The sequence below is a fragment of the Grammomys surdaster genome, unplaced genomic scaffold (assembly GCF_004785775.1).
Source record: "Grammomys surdaster isolate TR1022 unplaced genomic scaffold, NIH_TR_1.0 220, whole genome shotgun sequence".
NCBI lineage: Eukaryota > Metazoa > Chordata > Mammalia > Rodentia > Muridae > Grammomys > Grammomys surdaster.
In genome coordinates, this window is record NW_021604665.1 from 16,006,913 (window position 1) to 16,030,839 (window position 23,927).

General features: G+C 42.5%; 1 protein-coding gene across 1 annotated transcript in view; it reads right to left on the reverse strand.

The window, feature by feature from the left end:
* Positions 1-14,424, reverse strand: part of Sumf1 (sulfatase modifying factor 1) — an 80,718-nt gene extending 66,294 nt beyond the window's left edge. The window contains exons 1-3 of the mRNA XM_028773064.1: positions 14,146-14,424; positions 6,293-6,466; positions 3,729-3,803 (exon numbers count right to left, since the gene is read on the reverse strand). Coding sequence (XP_028628897.1) covers positions 3,729-3,803; positions 6,293-6,466; positions 14,146-14,409 — 513 coding nt within the window. The 5' untranslated portion in view covers positions 14,410-14,424. The remainder of the gene's footprint in view (positions 1-3,728; positions 3,804-6,292; positions 6,467-14,145) is intronic.
* Positions 14,425-23,927: the final 9,503 nt, after the last annotated feature.

Consider the following 23,927-nt stretch of genomic DNA (forward strand, 5'->3'; position numbering starts at 1 on the left):
TCTCTCTCTCTCTCTCTCTCTCTCTCTCTCTCTCTCTCTCTCTCTCTCTCTCTCTCACACACACACACACACACACACACAAAGGAGCTTCCATTCAATCACACACCTTGGTGGTATGTGAGAAGTAGATCTATCTAGCCACCTTTGAAGAATAATAAGCAACCAATTTGCTTACTTCTATGTTGTATTTTCTGTGTATGGATATGTTACCTCAATGTATGTTTGTGCATTGTGTGCATATAGTGGTCAACAGAGGCCAGAAGACAGTATCAGATCCCCTTGGACTGGATTTAGAGACGGTTGTTAGCACACGTGTGGGAGCTGAGAATTGAACCTGAGTCCTCTGGAAGAGCAGCCACTTAGCCATTTCTCTAGTCCACTAATTCATTTTCTTAAAACTAGTAAACAATCATGCATTTACCTATCATTCTTGTGTAACCACATTGTATAACCAATGGTTACACAATTACATGTTAATTGTAATTGTAATTGACACTGTTACATTGTGTAACAATGGTCACCACTGTGTAACCAATGGTTAAGAAAACAGTTTGTGGGAGAACTATCACTTTATGAAAGTATCCCCATCAATAAACTAAAAACACCTAGGCTCCCATCCTCTACAATGCCAGTAAATTTATGGACTTAGCCCCTAAGCATAGCATCAGCTTATATGACAAAAAAAAAAGAAGGAATAGACATTACCTGCTTCCTGCTAGAGCAGTGGTTCTCAACTTTCCCAATGCTGTGACACTTTGACACACTTGCTCATGTCATGGTGACCCCCAACCAGAAAAATACTCAGTTGCTACTTTATGACTGTAACGTTCTTACTGTTTTGAATCGTAGTGTAAATACCTGATACGCAGTATATCTGAGATGCTGCCCTGTGGGATGGAGACCCACAGGTTGAGAACTACTGTGCTATAGGAGAACACCACTGTGATATTCATGACACAGGTACACCGTGAATTTGATCACACTTTGGAGCACAGCTACCATCTACAGGAAACACAGACCAGAGACAACAGGTAAACTGTACTGAAGCTGCCAATCAGCAAAATCCAGACTGAGAAAGTCTACACGCTGGCTCTGTGTTCTTTAGAGGGTAAAATTAATGAGGAGATAAACGGGGGATGTGATGGGAAGCATATTAGCAATGCCTTCAACAAAAAACTCTTTAAAGGGCATGATTCTACTTAAGGTATAGCCTGAAGTGACAATACAATATTGAAACATAAGGAAGAACCCACTTGGCTGGGATGAGAGCAGGAAGCAAATCTAGTTCCTGATCAAGTTATAGGGACAAGTGTGGTCCACCTTAAGGTAATGTCCTAAGTAACACATTGAAATCAGGTGACTTCCTGTATTTGTGTTTTATTAACCAACAACAACAAAAAAAAGACAATTCATACCACTAGTGTAAACCAGCATAAACAGAATACAACCCTGAAAATAACCACATAAAAATAAACACAATTGCTACATTATTTTATCAGTTACTACAGTGTCAGCAAGGTTCCTACACCCTTTTTTTAATGTTCATATCAAACTACTATGAAATGTTAGGGACACAGCAGAACACAAATGAGCCTTTCTTTTGACTTAAGGCCTGAAGATCCATGAAAGGGGAGGGTACTGTAACTCCTGGTGATCGCCCACTGTCTCATCCACTTCTTAAAGGTGACCTAACTTTATCTCATAGACATCTCTCACCCAACGTTATAGAAATGGGAAGTTACAAAAGTTCCAGTGAGTAGAGGTAAGTCAGGTCAACGGGGAAATGCCATAAAGCCCTCCCAGACCATCAACAGACTTCCTTACTTGTTCAACCTTTTCAAAACAACCTTAAAAGGTTTGCTTTTCCATTATAAGCATTTAGGCATGAGACCAACCCCTCGTCCAGGTGAGAGGTGCTTGATCTCATCCTAGCTACAGCACACACACCCCTCACTATGACTCAGGGCACCTCTGGAGCCTAGCAATGCTCCACATCTGCCTTCACGACTGATATGTGAGTGGTTCCTAAGAGACATGACACCTTCCATCAGAAAGCCAAATTACAGAAACAGGCACAGATGGGATCCCTCATCTGAACCCTGTGTCTTAAAACAGGAGCCACCCCCCTCAAAGCCTACTGGGTCATCACCACTACCCTGAGCTGAACTCAGATGCTATTTAAAAAAAAAAAACAAAAAACAAAAACAGTGGAGGTACTGGGTATCAGACTATATGAGAGACATATTAACTGGCAATGAGAAAACTGGAATCCAAAAGGAGTTCAATCATATCTTTTAAACAGTTACTAAAACAAGCAAGGAAACTAGCCTGACTCACCAAAATACCATTTGAGACCAAGTCATAATTACTCCGCCTCCCCCTACCCCAAGTTGGGCTACAATACTTGGAATACAAGAGAAAGTGAGAGCTAAAAGAGGTTCATTTCCTGATGCTGCTACTCCCAGGAAAGGACACAGTAAAACAAATACTTTAGGATGAAGCTCAGGCAGGACTTTATTTTATTATTTTAGTGGGGGGGGGGGGGCAGTGTTTGCCTGCCTGTATCTCTGTGCACTACAAGCATGCAGTGCCTGTGGGGGTCAGAAGAGGAAGTCAGATCCGCCAGAACTGAAGTTGTAGATAGTTGCCAGCCTCCATGCCAGTGTGTGAATAGAACAGGAGTCCTCTGCAAGAGCAACCAGTGCTCTTAACCACGGAGCTATCTCTCCAGTCCCCAGGCATGAATGATTTAAAGGTAACTTGTATAAAAGAGGAAGACTAAGGTGAGATTTGTTTATCGTCACCCTCTATATCTGTCCTCTTTGAATCGGCAGGCCCCTGAGACCCACTCTCTCTCACTGTCTCGTGCTCCTCAGTCTCTGCCCACTATGCTGTGAGAACTCGCGATGTCCCAGCTGAATTTGTTTTCTCTTGTTTTTACATATCCATGTACAAACAAATATTATTTACAGACCTGCTAAACAGCCAGGCGGTGTTTAATCCCAGCACTTGGGAGGCAGAGGCAGGTGGATTTCTGAGTTCGAGGCCAGCCTGGTCTACAGAGTGAGTTCCAGGACAGCCAGGGCTACACAGAGAAACCCTGTCTTGGGGAAAAAACAAAAAAAAAAAAAAACAGACCTGTTAAACTGCCTGACCCAAGATTCCCAAGTTCTTTCAGACACACAGTACTTACTACAGAGCCTAGTGAATACTCTCCATGTCTGAGAAAAACAGGCTTAATTCACACCCTTGTATTTACTCTGTACAAGCTGGCATACCCCTTCCTCTAAGGCCTAGTTTCCAGCACCCATTAGTTATGAACATTCACAGCAAAGGTGCTCCTTCTGTGGACTTGAGTCTGCACAGAGAGATTCATGAATATTTGGGAAACTCTAGCTCCTCACCAGCCCTTGCCAAGATTAAGACTTTGAAAACAGAAGTCTGTAGCTCTCATTTATCCTCCATTCTAAAAACGGCTGCAAGTAGAACACAAAGTACAGGACTGAATTCTACTCTGAAGTACAGTGTCACTCTCAGGCACAAGCAGAAACGAGGCATCTTCCTGGCCCTGTACATTTTCAGCCAGAGAAGGTACCCTGGCCCATGGACCTGTGATTCAGAGACAAATCTTCAGTGGGAGAATGGCTAGGCACCAGGAGGGAGAGGAAGGTAGTACTTATGTTCTGATGAGCCCCAGAGAAATGAGAGTCTGTTTGAACACTACTTACTGCCTGGTGGATATGTGTTTTCACTTGCTCACTCAACATGCCTTCAAAGACGAAAGAGTCTCCAAACTTCTCAGCCTATAAAGAGAATAAAAAAAGAAAAAGCCAGAAAAGGTTAAAATTATAGGCGTCCAGGGTCCCAATTTCTTCCCTATGCTACTGTGGTGATTCTTCCTAAGCAAGTGAATGCAGGATTTCCCTATGGGTTCTCAAAGTGACTTTAAAGTATCTAAGTTCCTCTTAAAGCAGGTTCATGTCTCTCATGAGACTGTTCTCATGTGAGACCTGATTAGCTGATAAGACTGCAAGGCTGCATGAGATTAGATTCTAAGAAGATGAATGCCCTGTGAAAGGAAACATATTTCTCCCAATATTGTAAATAACTCTGAGAAATGATATCATTTAATATATATAATATTACAGATGCAAGCTGTTTGTTCTCTGCCCTGCTCCTGGGATCTATCTAAAAGACAAACTTGTTGATTCTCTGATATGTTCGTTCTATGTGTTTACAGTTGTCAAGGGATCAATCTAAGCATGAGGTGTAAATCTGTATTTTAATCATTTTTTGACAGTAGTATCACAAACATTCATTGACATCAGCTCTGAAAGTGGGATCTTTGTCCTTTAGTTCCTATGACTCTACTGTCTAGTTTTCCTCCTACACAGCCCACTGCTCTTACAAATCCACGCAACATAAGGCTTGCCTTCCTGGGCTTCCCAGAGCTCTGCACAGGCCTATGTGAACTTCTTACTCTAGCCCAGTGGCTCCAAGTTGTCCAGTTGAGCTCCCACAGCAGCTTGGACTCAGACTGCTGCTCACCAATCCCAGAGACTCTAATTATGGAGCTGGAAGGAGGCCAGAACAAACTGCCTCTGTTAAATGAAGTAGTTCTAACACAACAAGCTCAAAAGAAATGCACAGAGATCCTCCAGTCTCTTCATTTCAACCAAGACCAGTACTTGGAATGTCCCCAGTGTCCCCTTCTAAACCTATCCTCACCTCAGATAAAGTTAACTGAGTCCTGATGCCTGAACATCAGGCCTCACAAGAGCCTCTAGACTGTTTTTACTGACTAGAGATGAGTTTTCTTCACCCCTGATAGTATCCATGTGTTCCTAGTGACACCATGATGCCTAGCAACCCAAAGCACTTAGTCACTCAATGAACACATATACAACACCTATCACATTCCTGGTCTAGGGCTAAACCAGAGACTACTGTTGTCAGTATTTCATGGGTATGGTCTCTGTCCTTTTTAATAGATATAGTGTTTCCCATCCTCATTCTCAGATAGCTTCCATTCTCACCTACCAATTAATCTTCCAGAAGAACTCTGCTCTGTGAAGCCTTCCTTCTTTACAACTCCTCTAGGGCTGGAGACATGGCTCAGTGGTTAAGGCACGAACTATCCAGATCTTTACTGACTAAGAAGGAGACAAGCCTGGCTACACACATCTGTGATCCCAGTGCTAGAAGCTTGGGAGGCAGAGCTCGGTAGATTCCAGGCTCACTGGTCTGTCAGTCTAGCCAAAAGTGCATTTTCCAGGTTCAAACAAAGACTCTTTCACAAAATAAAGTGGAATTCCAGCAGCCCACAACCACCAGGACCTCTAACTCCAGGAGATCCAACACCCTCCCGGCCTCTATGGTCCCCTATTCTCTTTCTCCCTCCCTCTCTCTCTCCTTCTCCCCCTCTCTGTTTCTCTCTCTCCCTCCCATCTTTACTCCCTCTCTTTAACTTAGATTATGAATTGAGCTAAGAAGATTAAATAAAAAGAATAGAGACTTTAGCTTACTACAAATATCTACAACCAAGATTTACCACCACTTGGTATATTTTAGGAAATTCCAAAGAAATGAGGCAGTGCAGAACTGAACCCAAATGCTGGTTTGCCTTTGGCATTCACTCCCAAATGAATTTTTGAAATATAAAAGGGGAGGTGTTAGGAGCCAATTTTTTTAAGTTAGGTCTCCACAAACTGAATAAAAGGGTAAAGGTTTTAAAGATAAACAGGGAACAGATTTAGGAACCACGAACATTTGAGATTCTTACAGAAACAGTCATAAACTAGAAAATCAACCCCTTTGCATGGATTCAGTGACCTCTGGGAAAGGCTGCTGAGTCACCAACACACTGGAATAAAGCTACAACGACAAGAAGCTGCACTGAGGCACCTGACCATTTATGAAATGTGTAATGCCTGTGGGACAGGCAGGCTGATACACTGAGAAGAATTACTCGCCACCTGTGTCCTCAGAAAGCCTTGTGAGCAGCAGCCCTCTCAGGTGGATTAAAACACTACCACAGTACTGAGGAGGGTTAGGAACATGGCTGTGCTCCACACTGTCTACAATCACTGACCAGTATATGGTTAGGTCATAGCAGTGTTGACGCTCAGCGTGTTACATCATAGAACTGCTAGGAGAAATTAAACAAAAGAAAGAAAGGAAGTGTTCATCACAGTGCTGGGCACAAAGGAAGTGTTCAGTGTTTGTAGCTATTAAACTCCTCCTGCGTGTTCTAGGAAACAGCTGGCTCTCCCTCCCATTCCCAAACCCATACCTCTGTCAAATAGCCAGTTGAATTCACAAACTTCTCAAAATCAGCATTGCTGACTTCATACGCATCCATGTAAAAGGCATCAACAGTGACTCTCCTGGCAGGGGCTTCTCCATCCTGCTTGATCTGAGGCTCATCAGTGCCCATTGTAAATACTCCAGCAGGGATGAGGACCATCTGCAGTAACAGGGGAAACACTGGGCATCATGCATCAAAAGCAAAGTGTATCTGTGTAGGCTGCAAAGCTCTCAGCACATATCCAATGCCCACTGCGTAAAACTCCCACCACAGAGATCTCTCCAAAACTAATAAAATCATGGTTGTGGGAGATGGTCCAGCAGTAAAGTGCCTGCTGCAGAAACACAGGACCTGAGTGTGGATCCTTAGCCGCCACATAAAAGCGAGGTATGGTGGCTCAGATCTGTAACCCCAGTAGTGGTGGGGATGCAAGGTCAGAGACAGGAGGATTCCAAGGGTTCAATAGCCAGCAAGTCTGACTGAATCATGATCTCAAGGTTCAGTGATAGACGCTCCTCAAAAATAAAATAATAAAATAAAACGGAGAAGCAATTGAGGAAGACACCTAATGTCAACCTCTGCCACCCATATATGCATGTATTTATAAGTGCACCCACACATCCAAACAACAGAACACACCCACACACACACACACACACACACACAAAATCACTCCACACATCAATGACAGCAAATCACAGGTCAGATAAAGAAGGGAAAATTCTTTTGGGAAGTGTTCTTTCTTGTTGAACCTCACAACAGATTAGGACATGCAAAGGACACAGTCCTGGAAAAACTGCAATAGTGAACTACAGAGGTAAGGAAAAACTGTATTCTTTCCTTTTTTAAGATTTCAATCTTTTTTTTTTATGTATGTCTGGGTGTCTGTGTCACGGTTCCTGTGCATGTATGCTCATGTGTGGGACACCTGTGAGGATGCCCTAAAGCTGGAGTTACAGGCAGTGGTGAGCAAGGCAGCCCACCTGCTATTCCAGGCTCAAGAGATGGAGAGAGGAGGCCATCCTCAGAGAATGCCTGCTACTAAAACTAGACATACCAGAGACCCTGGCTTTGACTAAGCTCCTCTGCACCAATGAACAAGGTAGAAGACCAACTGAGGATGATGCTCAATACCAACCTCTGACCTACACACAATGTGAACACGCACTCACACAGATGCAAACATGAATACACAGACATGCGCAGCACACATAGAAGAAATTTTTAAAATGATAAAATACTCAAAACAGGACAACGCAAGGACTCAGAAAGTAGGTCTGCAACAGGGTCAACTAACTTGGACTCTTGGGGGCTCCCAGAGACTGAATCACCAACTAAAGAGTGAGCACAGGCTGGATGTAGGCCCCACACACATATGTAGTACATGTGCAGCTTGGTCTTCATGCAAGTCCCAGACATCTGGAACAGGGGATATCTCTGACTCTGCTGCCTGTCTGTGGATCCTGTTCCCCTAACTGGGTGTCTTGTCTGGCCTCAGTGGGAGAGATGTATCTAGCCATGCAGTGATTTGATGTGCCAGGGTTGGTATCCAGAGGAGACCTCATCCTTCTAAGAGGAGAAGGGAAGGAGGTTGGGGGGAGGAGGTGTGTGAGGAGAGGACTTGGAGGGGAGGGGGCTTCAATCAGAATGTAAAGTGAATAACTAAAAAATTAATGAAAAAAAAAAAGTAGGTCTGTAGCAGCCAGAGGCTGTGAGGTATCAGGAGAGGGAAATCACTGCTTAATGGATACGGTGTATCTTCCAGAGACACTGAAATATTCTGGAATAAGATAGCAATAATGGTTTTGACATCACTGAAAAATAAAATCACTGAGTTATATACTTCAATAAAATTCAAAAGAGTGAATTTTATGATATATGATTATATCTTTATTAAAATAGGCTTTCAACTGTACTATCTGACAGAACACTACAGACACAGCATAGCTTTAAAATCATGAGAAAAAAAAGTCAGTTTACAGGTCTCTCAGATTTTGTGAACTGTCATGTCTCTGACATAGAAACAAGACTTCCAATCAAAGAAAGAGAGAATAAAATCAAAGAGGTAATTAGCTGGGGGAAGGGGTTTGCAATAAGCATAGTAGAGTTAGAGCTGATAGACAAGAAGTTGGAAATACAGGACTACCTGCCGTATCTTCCACTTTGACAGAGGTTACTTCAATCATGTGAATGTATTTACCAGTCATAACGGTGCTGTTTTTTAAATAGTGTTTTGCCTGCATGTACATATGTGCACTTCAGCACAAGCATGCAGTGCCAAGGCCAGAAGAGGCTATCAGATGCTCTGGAACTGGATCATTAGCAGCCATGTGGCTGCTTGTAACTGAACCTGGATCCTCTGCAACAGCAAGTGGTCTTAACCACTAAGCCTTCTCAATGATGTTATTTTCAGCTGATGTGTATCAAATATACTTGTCCAGTGTATCAGTCCAGTTCTAAGAATAGACCTTGAATCCCTCTACCCCCAAATCCCAGCATCCTTAGGTCTCCTAGCCCCACTGGCTCTCCTACATCCATTTTTCTTGGATCTCCCTCTTCTCCACCCTCAGGTACCCTTGCTTGTGGTCTCCCTGGCTCCAGTTTCACCCATTCACCTCTCCCCATTCCTGACACGCATTTATGCCTCCTAGTCATTCACCTCTCAAGTATTTAGGTTCCAGAATACTGAAAATGTCCATATACTGTATCCAACACTTCACCACAGATCTGTCATAGAGAAAGATAGGAAACAATCTAAAGCATCAGCAGTGGATTGTTAAAGCAAATGGTAGGTCAAAAGAGGAAACTTTTAATAAGATGGCATGGGGCAGTCTCACCAAGACAGAATGATGGAAGGAAGGCAGGGTACACACAGAGGATGTAATGTTACCCGGTGTGGGAGAGGAGAAGAGAGGAGGGGAGGAGAGGGGAGGGAGGGAAAGGGAGGGGAGGGAGTGAAAGGAGAGGAGGGGAGGGGAGGGGAGGGGAGGGGAGGGGAGCTTAAGCAAAGGTGACTGCAGGACCATGGATTTTAAGATTCCCTTGCCTCTGCTTGTGGGTGAACAGTGTGAGTGAGTAATCATTTTTCTCACTCTACACCTACTTTTTTAAAAATCTAGAGCCAACCATGTAAATGTAACATCTACTTCAAAAAAAATACAAACTAGCCAAGCAGGATGGTCCATGCTTTTAATTCCAGTACTGGGGAGGCAGGGAAAGTAGATCTCTATAAATTCAAGACCAGCCAGTTCTACATAGCAAGTTTTAGGATGTCCAGAGCTACACAGTGAGATTTTGTCTCAAAGTAAATACATACATAAACTAACTAATCAACAGACCTAAGTGTGAACTGCATCAAATCTACTCTCCTATTTAAAATTATGCAGGAATTTCTATCATATTTTAGCATTCAGTATGGAAACATCAGAATCTATCACCACCTCACACTTACTTGGCTGTATCAATTCCCCAAGTGATTTTGTCTCTATGGAGATTATGTCCGTGTTCAGAGATCAACCCTTCTGGGGCCTCTCCTGCCATACAGCCTTCCCTTAGCTGTGTTAGGGTATCTTATTTTGCTTCCTCTGATGAATATCTCTTCATCAGATAAATATGCCTTTCTCTCTGTCTCTCTCTCTCTGTCTGTTTCTCTCCCTCTCACAAACACAGAAAGTATCTTACAGTCTCTTAATGCTTTATTTATATATGTGCATGTTTGTGTATACATTTGTGTGTTCATGTGTGTGTGTGTGTGTGTGTACACATGTAGGCACACACATGTAGATGTGCTTGTGGGAAAAAAAACAAAAAAACAAAACAAAACAAAAAAAAACCCACCTCAGGTATAATCTTCAGGATCACGATGCAGTTCCATTAAGAGAGGGTTTCTCCTTAGTTAGGAGCTCACCAGGTAGGCTGGCCTGGCCTTAGGTATCTTCCTGTCTCCTTCTCCCCAGTATGGGAATTAAAACACATGTCACCATAGCCAGACTCACATCACCACACCCAGCTTTATATGTGAGCAATGGGGATCAAATTGTGGTCCTTCCTCATGCATGCAGGGCGAGCACTTTACCAACTGAACTATCGTCACAGCCTTTTTTAGTTAAATATTTTCTCCTTACCAGTATCTCAGATGCCTTATGAGCCCAAAATAAACTTTTCATTTCAAACCTCCAGCATACCACATGGCACAAGATCCACAGTCAAAGTGCAAATGAGCTTCACTGAATCAATGTGTAAGACCATGAATATGAAGACTAAGTTTCTATTAGTTATTCATAAGTAAAAAGACCAAAAGTCCACTTCATTTGCGAGACAGCCTCAGCCATGAGCTACATGCCTGTGTCATAGTGAACCCTGTAATAGCCTTGGCTCAGGAACTGAACTGGATGTACCCATTATTCTTGATACTCTTTAACACCTTGGACACAGATTCTATTGTCCTTAGGAAAAGAGTGAATTTTTTTTTAACCAGCTCTGAAAAGAAGTAGAAAAACTTAAGATCTCAGAGAGAAGTTTCAATAGTAGCTTCAAAATAGGAGCTAGAAAGGTGGCTCTGTGGATAAGAGCACATGCTTTGAGAGGACCTGAATTCAGTTCCTAGCACCCACATCAAGTGACTCACAACCCGGAACACCAACTTCAGGGGATCTAATAGCCTCTTCTGGCCTCCTGTTGAACAGCACTTTCTGGCCAGATTAAAATCTTTCACCTTGGAGGGAAGCTCCTTAAAATACAGGATACATACATAGAAGTGAAACAACAGGATGCTGTAAGGGAGATGAAGCATTCCTTCCTTCAGGGACGCTTACTAAGTCCACAAAGAAATACAAAAGTTGACAGAAGTTTCTGAAACTGACCAGATTCACAAGAGCCCTCTCTCTCTAGCATACTTAAGTAGTAAGAACTGCTTAGACACACTCTCAGACTAGCTGGACTAGCCTGGAAGAAGCAGAGTCAGCCAACACTCTCCAACTTGTTGAAACTGCATGCAGGGTATGCAATGTGTTGCCAGTCCCCAGTTTTTCTGAGCTGCCTCCTGTGCTATGTTTTGGTGATGCAGCTGTCTCTGAGCCATTTCTGTTCCCGTAAATAACCCCAAGTTGGATTTTGGTGGCATTCTTACTTTGGTCTTACTTTGGTCATCAGTTCTCTATCGGGGGTGAACAGATGTTTGTTTATATCTTCCTACGAATACTGTCCCACAACCCTTTGGGCACTTACACTCATGTGCACATACAGATCATTTAAAATAATAAATATCAAAATAGCCTTAAAATGAGTCTTAAGATCCCATCAAAGTTTTTTTTTTTTTAAGCTGTATTTGGTGCTGATATCACAGCACTTGAAAAGGCATGAGTATTATGAATTTAAGCCAGCCTGGGCTACATTGTTATTATCCGCCCCCCAACCCCTGCAAAAAAGTCATAAAGGAGTTAAAGAAAGTGGAAAAAAGGAAAAAATCAAGTCTACAGATGACAAGGTCTTGCTGTGAGAATAGGGTTCGTGTCCTTCAGCTCAAATCCACAGACCACAGGAAGCTGTGCACTCACACTGCACCATCGGACTTCTCTATGATTACTAATATTTTTTACACCCTTTTCCCTCCAGGTGAATACCAACAATACTAACACCATCGAAGCTTGTTTGCCCTGTGGACTCCTGGCCTACTTTCTTTGCTCTTTGATTAACCAACAGAGATAGGCTGAATAGATCAAGTTTCCATTCTGGAGAATATAGATTGAAAACAGCTCTAGAATGCTCTAAGTAGATCATAACTAACTAACTTATCCAATCAAGTCATCCATGCTACTAATGGAAAAAGTCCATTCTTGTGATAGTCCATATATCCAGGTGTTTCACTCCTCTGGGATCTGGGTCAAATTAAAACACCATTTTAATTGTGTCTTCATGGGAAGACCAGTGTCCAATAATCCACTCTCCCCGTGTCTAAAGGGAAGTTCAAACCCTCTTCTGCTTCTGCTGCCACCACTCAAGACAGACTCACAGTGTGAGCCCATTAATTGTACAAGCCTGGCAACCTGAACACAATCCTCAGAACCCATGTAAAGGTAGCTAAAGAGATCTGACTCTTTAAACTCAGACTTTGACTTTCACGGAAGCACATACATGAACACAAAAAACACACACACACATTTACCAAACACGTAATTTTAAAAGACTGAAGCATAAAGTAGCCAAGAATCATTCCGTTATCACACTGTGAGCAACTGCTAGTTTTGTCTACCCAACAGAAGCATATGAAGTCTCCTTTGAAAAAAATCACTTCACAAAAGCTCACTAAACATGTGTGACCCAAGATGGTTGACTCAACTACATGTCCTGTGACAAAGACCTGAGTTCAGCATGCACGGTGACCTAGGACAGCCATGTTTCCCATCTCCAGTGAGTGAGTTTATTAGGTAAACAGCAGGCTTGTAGAGCATCAGATCAGATACAGTATCCAGTAGAAACTGTCTAGGGAAGCCCAAAGCATCAAAGAGTCAACTGGAGCCTTTGATCAACAAAAAAGTGTCCAAGGCAGAAAGTCTTCTCCTGGGTGAGACTTCCCACTAGCCATTGCTAACACAGGTTTTGTTTTTCCCTTTGTATCAAGAAAGTAGCTGAGTCTCCCTTCTGGGAAAGTATCTCCCACCAGTACTCAAGGATACACTGTTTCATCTACCCTGGGATAAGGGATCTTGAAGAACACTCTGAAGACAAACATGCTTGGGTCTACCATGAAGGAGCCAACATCACCCTCAGAGCAAACTTCTCAGTGAGTTTAAATAGCATAGGACAATTTATTAGTTCAATGTATAGATTCCAGCCTGGCCAATTGTGGCATTCTTCTGACCACAAAGATTCAACTGGGAACAGGACTATGGCTCAAAGTTTATCTGGGAACTTTTCCTGGAGCCACCAAAAAGGAACTCTTCCTCTTCCAACTGGTTTAGGAGATGGGAGGCACTCTATAAAACAGAGCTACACTAACATAAGATGGCTAAGGGACAGCCAACAATGGGCCCGGGGATGCTGGGTCCAACTGTGTCTATAGTCATGTGCTGTGTCAAACTTCTCAAGGATAGAGAATCCATAGGTCTCTCCCTCCCTCACTGTAGCTATCCTGATTCCACTTGCTACTGTATAGTTTTTTGTTTTGTGCATAACAATAAAATAAACTCACATAGAATTATTTCTCTAAGGCTCTTTTTCCATTTCCTACTTTCTAATCCTTGAACTTGACACAAAAGGCTCAGGCAAAATAAATCTGTATGCCAACAGTTACCTTAGCTACACAAGACTTGATCCAGCCACACTATATAGACATTCCTCATAGGTGGAATACCATCCAAATTTCCATCACTAAGATTTGATTCATGAAGCTTCAGTTGCCTCACCTATGAACTAGAACCACAACAGAATAAATACAAGCCTGCCGAGCAGAGTGAGTTTAAGGCAAGGTGGGAGACTCAGTCTCCACAGGTACTATAACAAGAACTTAAACCCGAATCCATCAGCCTTTACACTCACTCTTCAGCAGGAGGGCAGAGAGGAGGAAGGGGGAAGAGAGCAAGAAGAGGTAAGAAAGAATGGACAACATTCTTCAAGCTAAACTCTCTAAGTCTCAGTGATATACACAGCCACAAACTCCTGCCCATCTCCCGCTGGGGAGGAGCAGGGAGGAGGACACCTGTCAAATGAGATCAGTAGCTGAGAGACTTGGGATGTGGTTAGACCCTTCCCAGGAGTTCCTAATCACCCCTCTTCTGGCCCAGCCAGGCCTCAAGCCACAGCCCGACGGCACCCATACGCCCCAGGAATGGAAGGCGCACCTTGGTGAGCGCGAGCGGTCGCGGGCCCGAGGTCAGGCCCGGGGCGTTCGCCTCCCGGGAGTAGCGCTGAGCCGCCGCAGGGCTCCCATGGGCCCTGGCCCTCTGGGGCGTTCCGCAGCCGCACGAGCCCGTGATGGACGCTGCACCTTCCGCGGCCTCGACCTCATCGCTCGCCGCTGCACCGCACGCCAGCACCAGCAGCAAGAAGACCTGAGCCAGCCCGGTGCAGCAATGGAGAGCCGGCTCTCGCGCGGGCGCAGCCATGTTGTTTCCGGAGTCACGTGATTCACGGGGTCATGTGACTTGTGGTGTCTAAAGCTGTGGCTTTGCCTGACTTAGGTAATAGGCTGAGACTGCTTCCAGGCTGTTATCTGGAGTTCACCTACTAATGTTAAAAGCATGCAAAACACAACAAAAATCTACGATATTCAAGGCCTTCCGCAGACAATGAGTCCCTCTCTAGTTCCTTGGTTGGAAACTAGTCGTATTTATTCAACATTGGCTAAGCACCAGTATTATACTACATAAACACTTTTTTTTTTAAGTATTTAATCCTCATAGTACAATTAAGTGGTCTGCTCAAGTCATGTATCAAACATGTCAAAACCAAAATCTAAATCCAAGGAATCTACCCAGAAACACTGATTTTAAGCACTATAAGCAATTTAGTCAATGGACTCAAACAGGAAAAAGAGCATAGTGAAAGGCCACCAGTGAGTAGAGTTAGGGAAATCTAGTCTATATGGATGTGTAAAACAACACTTCTCAAAGTTTGGACTGATAGGTTATTTCTCCGCTGGTGAAATAGGCCAATAAAAGCCAGATTAGAATGTATTGAAGACAGGTTTTTTGGGAAGCTGCTCTTGGGTGAGTTCACTGGACCCAAGGACCAAGATCAGGGAAGCCACCAAGGTAGGGGGAGGGAGAAAGAGAGAAAAGGCACACAAGCAGAGGGGGAGAAAGACACACATATGATATAAAAATTTTAAAATATCAAAATTTTAATTTTAAAATTTAAATTTATTACTCAAATATTGAAATTTCTTTCCTGATTCATACATATAGGAAAACTCTGTGTGTGCTCATTGGTGAGGATTTGACTCCTTAACCCAAAAAAGGAGGGATACGTAGGAGAAGATGAGTCATGACCTGATAATTGTGATAACTTGTTGATGAGTATGTGGGTCCTTAATGAATTACTCTAAAATAGTTTTTAGGTCTTTAACATAAAGACTTTTCTCCATGTTGGCAATTTTGCAGAAGTTGGCCAAGAGCTTTCATACATTCCCTCCTTTATATAACAAACACTAGACAAGAAACCTATTGCTATTCCTGTTGTTTTGAATTGGTGAGGTTAAAATGTCACTGCACAAACCAAAGCTGTTTGTGGACGTTCTAGAGAGTATAGAATCTAGGGCTAGGGTAATCTTTGTCTGTTCCCTTTCAAAATGTCATCACTGGGATGTTTGTGACTCAAAGACCTCAAATCCTTTGCGTCAGGGTTAGGGCTTCTATTGTTGTGATAAAACACTATGACCAAAAGCACCTTGGGGAGAATCTTTATTTCAGCTTACACTACATCACTGAAGGAATTTCTAAAGGAACATAGGGCAGGAACTCAAACAGGGCTGGAACCAGGAGGCAGGAACTGATAAGGAGGCCATAATAGAGTGCTGCTCACCAGCTTGCTTGCTCCTGGTCTGCTCAGCCTGTTTTCTCATACCATCCTGAACCACCTGCCCAGAGAGGGCACAGCTTAAAGTGATCTGGGCCCTACCCCATCATTCATCATACAATGCCCTACAGATGTGCCCACATTCTAGTCCTATGGAGGGATTTTGTCCAGTAAGATTCCCTCTCCACCAGATGACCCTAGCTTGTATCACGTTGTGTTTTTGTGACTTTTCCTGTTCCATCTATCTGACAAGACCTAGGTCTTGAAAGTGCCACATGCACAATGATTTAGGAGAAGAACAAAAGACAGAGTGCTCAAAACAGTTAAGAGAGGGCAAATTAATTCAGGATCCTGTCCACTTTACTATAAGCAATTTTGGTACCCCTGATCTGTTTGTAAAGACCCCTGAAGAGCCTTCCCATTGAGTAGGATTAATATCCCTGACAAGTTAGCATCTCCTCTTCTTTGTTAGTCCCTGAACAAAGAAAAACACTGTGCCCTGTATTAGTGACTTTTCTGTTGCTGTGATACAATACCATGTCCAGAAGCAAGTTAAGGAATAACATTTATTTTGGATTATGGCTCCAGAGGGCCAGAGTCCATAACAGCAGACATGGTTTGGAAGCAGGCACCAGAAGATGGCTGATCCCATTTTCATCCAGACACAGGAAATAAAGAGAGTGACCCAGACATGAAACAAAGATATAAACTCTCAAAGTCTTCCCCAGTGATTTACTTGCTCCAGAAAGACCTAAAAGTTGCATAATCTCCCTAAACAGCTCCACCAAATGGGGACCAAGAATTCACATACATGAGCCTGTGGGGAACATTTTTCATTCAAACCACCACATGCATTAACTTCAGCATGGGTTGTAGTTCAACAAGATACTTACTGGGTCCACAGATACAGAACACTATGCTGGGTACCAGGACCTTCAACTCTACAGACAGAGTGAACAGAATTCCCAGTGAGTTAATGGCAGTGAAAATAAGTGGCCTATTAATACTGCTTCCTTCAGTCACATGTTCTTCCCATTTGAGAGTGGAGAACCATGCAGTCTCTGGTTAAATGCATATGCCACATCCTAATAGGTGGCTCCAACTTCACAGAGAGCCGCCTCAACCACACTTAAGATACAGTCTGTCTTTCAAAGATTCATGTGATGGATGCTTGGTTTCCAGTGTGCCCGGGTTGAAGCAGTTGAACCCATTAGATATGGGGTCTGATAGAAGTTAATAGGTTTTGCTCTTGCAAGGAAATAATGTTTATGATGAACTGAGTGGTTTTGAATTAAGACCACCCCATTCACTTGACTCTTGCTGTACATGGCTATTTTCTTTCCCTCTTTGCCATGATGTAGTGTGGTCAAGAAGGGCCCTCAGCAGCACTGACAGATGGTGCTTTGGTTAAATTTTAATTTTATTATTGTGGTGAAGGATGAACAAGTACCATGTGTGTAGGGGCGGGGCAGAGGAAAACTCGAGTGAGTCGGTTCACTTCTTCGACTATGAAATCAGAGGATCAAACTCAGATTGACAGGCTTGTGTGGCAAGCAACTTCACCTGATAACTTATCCTAACAACCCATCTTGGGTATATACTGCTCCATCTTAGGGTAAATCTTTTTACACTTTAGCCTTGAAAACACTGAGTTAAATAAATCCCTTTGTTTATGAATTGTCCGATCTTGGTACTTTGTTGTAGCAACAGAAAACTAAGACAATCACTAAGCCAGCATTTCTTATGCACTTGGAATAAGCCACCCTTACCCTTTATGAGATCAGCTGCTCTCTCGGTATGGCATAAACTTACCCTTGCTATAGTTTAACCCTTCACTTCCTTCATTGAGAACTGGGTCTGCTGGTTAGATAAGTATGTGTGAATACCCTAGGTAGCAGGTGTACTAAATGCTTCCAAGGAGTTATGCTGGATGAAACTGATGGGAGCAGGGGAGTGGGGAAATCTCTGGGCTGTAGAGATGGCTCAGTGGTTAAGAGCACTGACTGCTCTTCCAGAGGTCCTGAGTTCAATTTCCAGCAACAATATAGTGGCTCACAACCATCTGTAATGGGATCTGATGCCCTCTTCTGGTGTGTCTGAAGAGAGCGACAGTGTACACACATACATAAAATAAATAAATACATCTTTAAAAAATATCTCAAAACTTTGCATGGTGACTGTAGAAATAGCTCAGGGTTTAAGAGTGTGTACTGCTCTTACAAGTTTGATTCCCAGCACCTACATCAAGTGGCCTGCACAGGTACCTGTAACTCAAACTCCAGGGAACCTAATGCCCTTTTCTGGTCTCCACAGGCACCTGCACTCATCTGGATATGCCCACACATGATATACATATCTACACAACTAAAGATAAATCTTACAATAAACTACTCATCTGAAGATACACATTTGGTTAGTTTTTTTTCTTTCATGAATAATGTTTTTTTCTTCCTGTATACTTTTCTTCTTTCATTTCTCTTGGGTATATACTAAGAAGGAGCCTGCTGCATCTTAGGGGTAAATCTGTTTATACTTCTGGAAAGCTGTCAAACTGTTTTCCAAAGTCTCTGCACCATGTGACCCTTCCACCAGCAATGTGTGTGGGTTTACCTTCTCCATGATGTAGTTAACTCTCGAATCTCCTCTGGAGTAAAATCCCAGTTTCCATCATTAGTCCCAACACATTCGTAGTCATTTATACAGAGATCGGATCTTGGATTGATCTAGCATCTGAGAGAGGAAGTAGAGGCCGTTCTTTGGGGAAGGGAGTTAGGAACAAAACCATTAATGTTTTGAACAAAAAGACTTTGAAATATTCAGTATTTTACCACAGGAAGGAACTGCCAGCTTTCAGAACAGAGGCTGTTTCCGCCAGCTCCCTCCATGGTCTCAAGGGAGTACAGAAAACTTTTTTTTTTTTTGGTACTGCATGTGTCAATGCCTCCATCCTGTTCATTGCTTTTTATTGTGGTACATCTGCTCCATTTGCTATAATAATAATAAAATTAAAATTTAACCAAAGCCCCATCTGTCAGCCGCTGCTCATAACCAAACTACAACATGGCAAAGTGGGAAGGGAAATAGCCCCGTGCAGAAGGAGTCGAGTGAATGTGGGTGGGTTTGATTCACAATCATTCAGTTCTTCAAAAACATAGTTGAAATAGCCAAGGGGGTGGGAACAAGAAGGAGCCAGTAGGAAAATACAAGCCTGACATCTGGGTTGAAGGGGAAACAGAAAAGACACTGGGTAGGAAGAGCTTCTGAGTCTGGTGCTGTAGGGAGAACACCAAGGTCAGTGCAGTCAGGAGCTCCAGAACAAAGGACATATTAGAGGGGAAGAGTACTGAGCTCAAACACCTAGACCCCACCTTTCCCTTCATGGTCAGTCATTGGCTGGGGCTGCCCATGAAGAGCATTTGTCACTGCTTTTAGTTTGAACACTGAAAAATGACCGTACACTCTGCCATGCATTTTCTCTTAAAGATCCATCTCTGCACACACCTCCTGACTGCCACACACAACCAACAATGCTCTGGCTTATCTTTCTGCAAGATTTTCTTTGCTTACCATGTTTCAGCCACTGTCTTCTTGGTGCTGACATGGCGCATCAAGTATAAGGCTACCTCTAGGATTTTGTATGTGCTGTTTTTCCTCCCTGGATGCTTTAACCTTTTCATGTTTGGTCCTTTTTTGACCATCAGGCCTCAGCATAAAGTAATAGGTTCAGGGAGATTGTCCTTGATCCCCAAATATAATCATTCCATTTTCTGCCCCATCAAAACCCCTCTACTGCTGTCTGCGCTCTGTTTGTCACTCCCTGCGAGCATTTTGTTTGCTTTTCCCATTTTCTATGGAGACAGAATTCCTTAGTAATCATTGCTCTAGTCTTAATGCCTAAAACACTTGATATCTGTTCTATTTTGCTTGTCAGTTGCTGCAATAAATACTATAACTAAAACAAACTTAGAGAAAGAAAGGATTTCTTTGACTACACTTCAAGGTCATAGTCCATTACTGTGAAAAGTCATGCAGAAACTAGAGCAGGAATTGAACCAGAAACCATGGAATAATGATGCTTGCTAACTCACTCACTAGTGTGCTCAGCTAGCTTTCTCATATACCCTTGGTCTACCTGCCTAAAGATGGTGCTGCCCACAGTGGCCTAGGCCCTCTCATCAATTATTGATCAAGACAATGCCTTATAGACATGGCCATGGGTCAATCTGAATAAGGGAAATTTTCAGCTAACTCTTCTCTTTCTAGGTAAATCTAGATTGTGTCAAGTTGACATCATCAACAACAACAAAAAATTAACCAACACAGTATAAGTATTAAGTAAACATTTGGTGAATAAATGAATAAATGCATAGTCAATATTGTAAACCTTCACAACTATTCCAGGCACAGGAGATGTATAATGAATAAAATAAGAAGATATTCTTGCCTTTGTGGAACTGACATCAAGTTCTGGAAACATCTGAAATACTTAGAGAATATTATTTAGTACAACGGAATAGATGAAGAATATTAACTATGGTTATTACTATGACAAACTTATTTTATATGAAAAACCCCAAGAATTTCAATTTACTTAAATGGGACCTTTTTTTTAATATCTTGAAGAAAAGAAAGAGATGGGAATAATTAAAGGAGTAAAATCCTGCTATGCAGTTCTCTGACCAGGTTCTCCTTAAAGTCTTATGTGGTTAGAAAAAAAAAAAGATTAACTTTGACATTTTATGTTTTTCTTCTATTCGGGACAAGATCTTGCTAAGTTGTCTCAGATTTATGGACTCAAGTAAGCCTCTGCCTCAGCAGTTTGGGATGTATGTTCATACACTGAGTGGCACACTGCCAAAGAAAATTGATTCTCTCCTAGCAACTATCTAATGTCAATAGTACCTCAGCAGGGAGGACTTCATGCTCAACTTCTGCCTTATGCTGGTACTTCGTCTCACTAGAGCTTGCACATGCGTTCTGCATACTGTTAGGGTAGCTATGAATTAGGATGTACAACTGCCTTGTTGTATCCAGAAAGCATTGTTTAATTTAAGTCATCCCATCTTATGCTCTTTGCACTCCCTCTTTCATAAAGATCCCTGGGTTCTTAGGGGAGGGGTCTGATAGAGACCTCCCATTTGGGGATAAGAACTTTGAAGTCTTTACTCTCTGCACATTGATTATCTGTGAGTTACCATGTCAATTAGCATCTACTGCAAGAAGTTTCTCTGGTGAGGATTGAGAGATACAGTGATCCATGGGTATAATGATAAGTCATTACGGATAGTTTTAATACTGTATTCATTAGGCAGAATAATAATAGTGGGTTTTCTCTATTGCCTATGACCTATATAGCCACTGTTCTTTGATCTTGTTAACAGTACCAGGTATGGGTTCTATTTAATGGAGCAGGACTTAAATCCAGACAGAGAATTGTTGGTTACTCCCAAGACATTCATGCCACTATTGCATCCATGGGCATATCTTGCTAGGTCAACTGTTATGATAGCTCAGAGTTTAATGGGGCTTTTCTTTTCCAGTAGTATGCATAGTACCTTCCAACACTTTAAACTATCCAGGAAAGATTATCCTTTTGGATAATATTTCTACGTTTATAACTGTAAATAAGAGAAGTCTTCAGCAATATGGTCTCAGCATCAATTTCTGGGGGGTAACCAAAATCAGTGGCAAAAACTGGCAGTCTTTGAAGATCTATGCAACCCTATTAGCCATCATTTCAGAGAGAGTGTAACCCGTTCCTGGTACTGAGAATTTTACTTGATAGTATGTGATATCTAATAGAGGTCTTGTCTTCCAACTACGTGGTAACTCCATTATCTTTTTTATAATATGTATATCTTAGGAAACATCTTACAATAGTGGATTTCCTCATTGGTCTTTCAAAAGACCTTCAGTGTTAGGCTTTCCATAGTCTTTTCTCTACCTATTCCATTTAATCCTTTCTATTTCATTAATGCCTCCACCTCCCTTTACAATTCTATATTCTACAGGAGTCCTTTTTTTTTTAATTTCTGAAACTCTGTCTCATTATGTAGCCCTAGCTTTCTTAGATCTCCCTGTGTAGTCCAGTCTGGCCTGGAACTCCTTCACTCTTTTGCCTCAGCCTCCCAAATGCTGGGCAATGAGAGCAAAATAATAAACCTAGATAAGGAGATATAGATTCTGTTACTTAGAATGACGAGATTTTAGGGCAGAGGGTATGGTTAGGTGCTAGAGTGCTTAATTCAAGGTTCTGAGTTCAATCCTCAATACCACAAATTCCAAAGAAATGCTTTGCTTAAGGAGCTAGCACACTGGGAGGAACAGTACTGTGGATTAAGGCTGGTTGGGGGTATGTGCCAGCTCCATAGCTCCTCATGGCAGGTGCTCTTCAGACCCACATGGTGGCTTCCCTGCGTCACACCCTGTGTCACCAAACTCTGCATCCCCCTGTCCACTTGTGTCTTTTCCTGTTTGCTTGCCTTCTACTTCCCCTTCTTTTGCATTAAAATTTTATTTAGCTTCATCGCTTCTACTTACAGTTCCTGTTTCAAACACCCTCCTGACCTTCTGTGGCCTCACTCTGCCTCTACTCCTTTTGCTACGGTGATGCTCAAGGTATCAATTTCCCTATTTAGCTGCTGTGAAGGGGAAGCCTGGTTTGCTGCTCTTTCTCACAGTACAAAACACCATAAGCCCAAGTGGGAGCCTGTGGTTTGGCTGCACTTGAATAGGAAACCCATCTCTGGCCCAGACTGCTGTAATTAAGTCAAGAGGATACCTTGCTTGCATTAGAAATCACCTTAGTGATTGTTTGAAAGCACTGGTCTGTAAATCTGAAGTGAGTCTCAAGAAGTCACATTTGTTCCATAGTGTCCTGTGCCACTGATCCTGCTGATCCAGATGTTTTATAAACCCCTTTCATATGGTCCTTAGTGCTAGTCCCCAGCCCCTGAGGCATTTTTCTCTTTGCATTGTTGGAGGTGTGGCAAGCACATAACTGACAACTCCAGTACAATCTAGAATTATCCTGGCCTGAACTTCCCATCTTCCTGTTGTTTCTGGTGATTGAAGAGGAAAAAAGAAATCATCATGAGTCTCCTTAAGACTCTAGCTTTCATGATGTTTGAAGTTAAGGAATACCAGTGGTAAGAAGAGAAGTGACTTTTTCAAGAGTGAGAGCTCAATAAAGATGAGACAGCTAGCTATCCCAGAAGTTTCCACAATTACAGTTTGACTTTTGGTACCCATTTATCCAGAAAATGAACTGTCAAGATACTGTTATGAAAGCCGTGCATCAGCCAAGGAAATTTCAGATTTCACCAGGCAAGCACTCTGCACATCTTTGAGAATGACTATTGCACATCGACTTGCCAAGCTTCGGCCAATGCCAGATATACAGTGAACTCCCACTTCTTCCAATCCTTCTTTGATTTACCAGAAGGTATAACCACAGCTTGTAGGCCCACAACTTTCCTTGGAGCTGTCTTATCTCTTAGAAGAGAAAAAGAAACAGGCGAAGATCAGACTTAGATTTTAGTTTATTCATTAACCTTGTGTAAGCCTGTTTCCTGCCTTTGCCTGCTTTGTTGTACTGCTTTATTGAGGTCAGGTATGCAAGTGTAAGACAAGAAACAAGCACAAGACGAGCCAGTCTTAGCAGGGTAAACCTGAAATCCCAGGGACTGTGAAACTGTAATTCCAGCACTTGGAAGGTTGAAGCAGAAGGACCATGAGTTCAAAATCATCCTCAGTTATATAATTGGCCTGGGATACAAGAGACCTGTCCTAGTTAGGTTTTATTGGTGTAAAAATACACCCCAACAAATGCAGCCTGGGAGAAAATGGTTTATGTAGCTTACTCATTACAATCACTGTCCATCATGAATGGAAGTCGGGACACAAATTCAAGACAGGAACCTGAAGGCAGGAACTGAAATACAGTCCATGAAGAAATGTAACTTACTGGCTTGCTCCCATAATGCGCTCAGCCTAATCTGATGGAGGCGTTTTCTCAATGGTGGTTCCTCTTCCCAGATGACTCTAGCTTGTGTCAAGTTGACAAAACAAAACAAAACCAAAACTAAACAACTAACCAAGTCAAGGT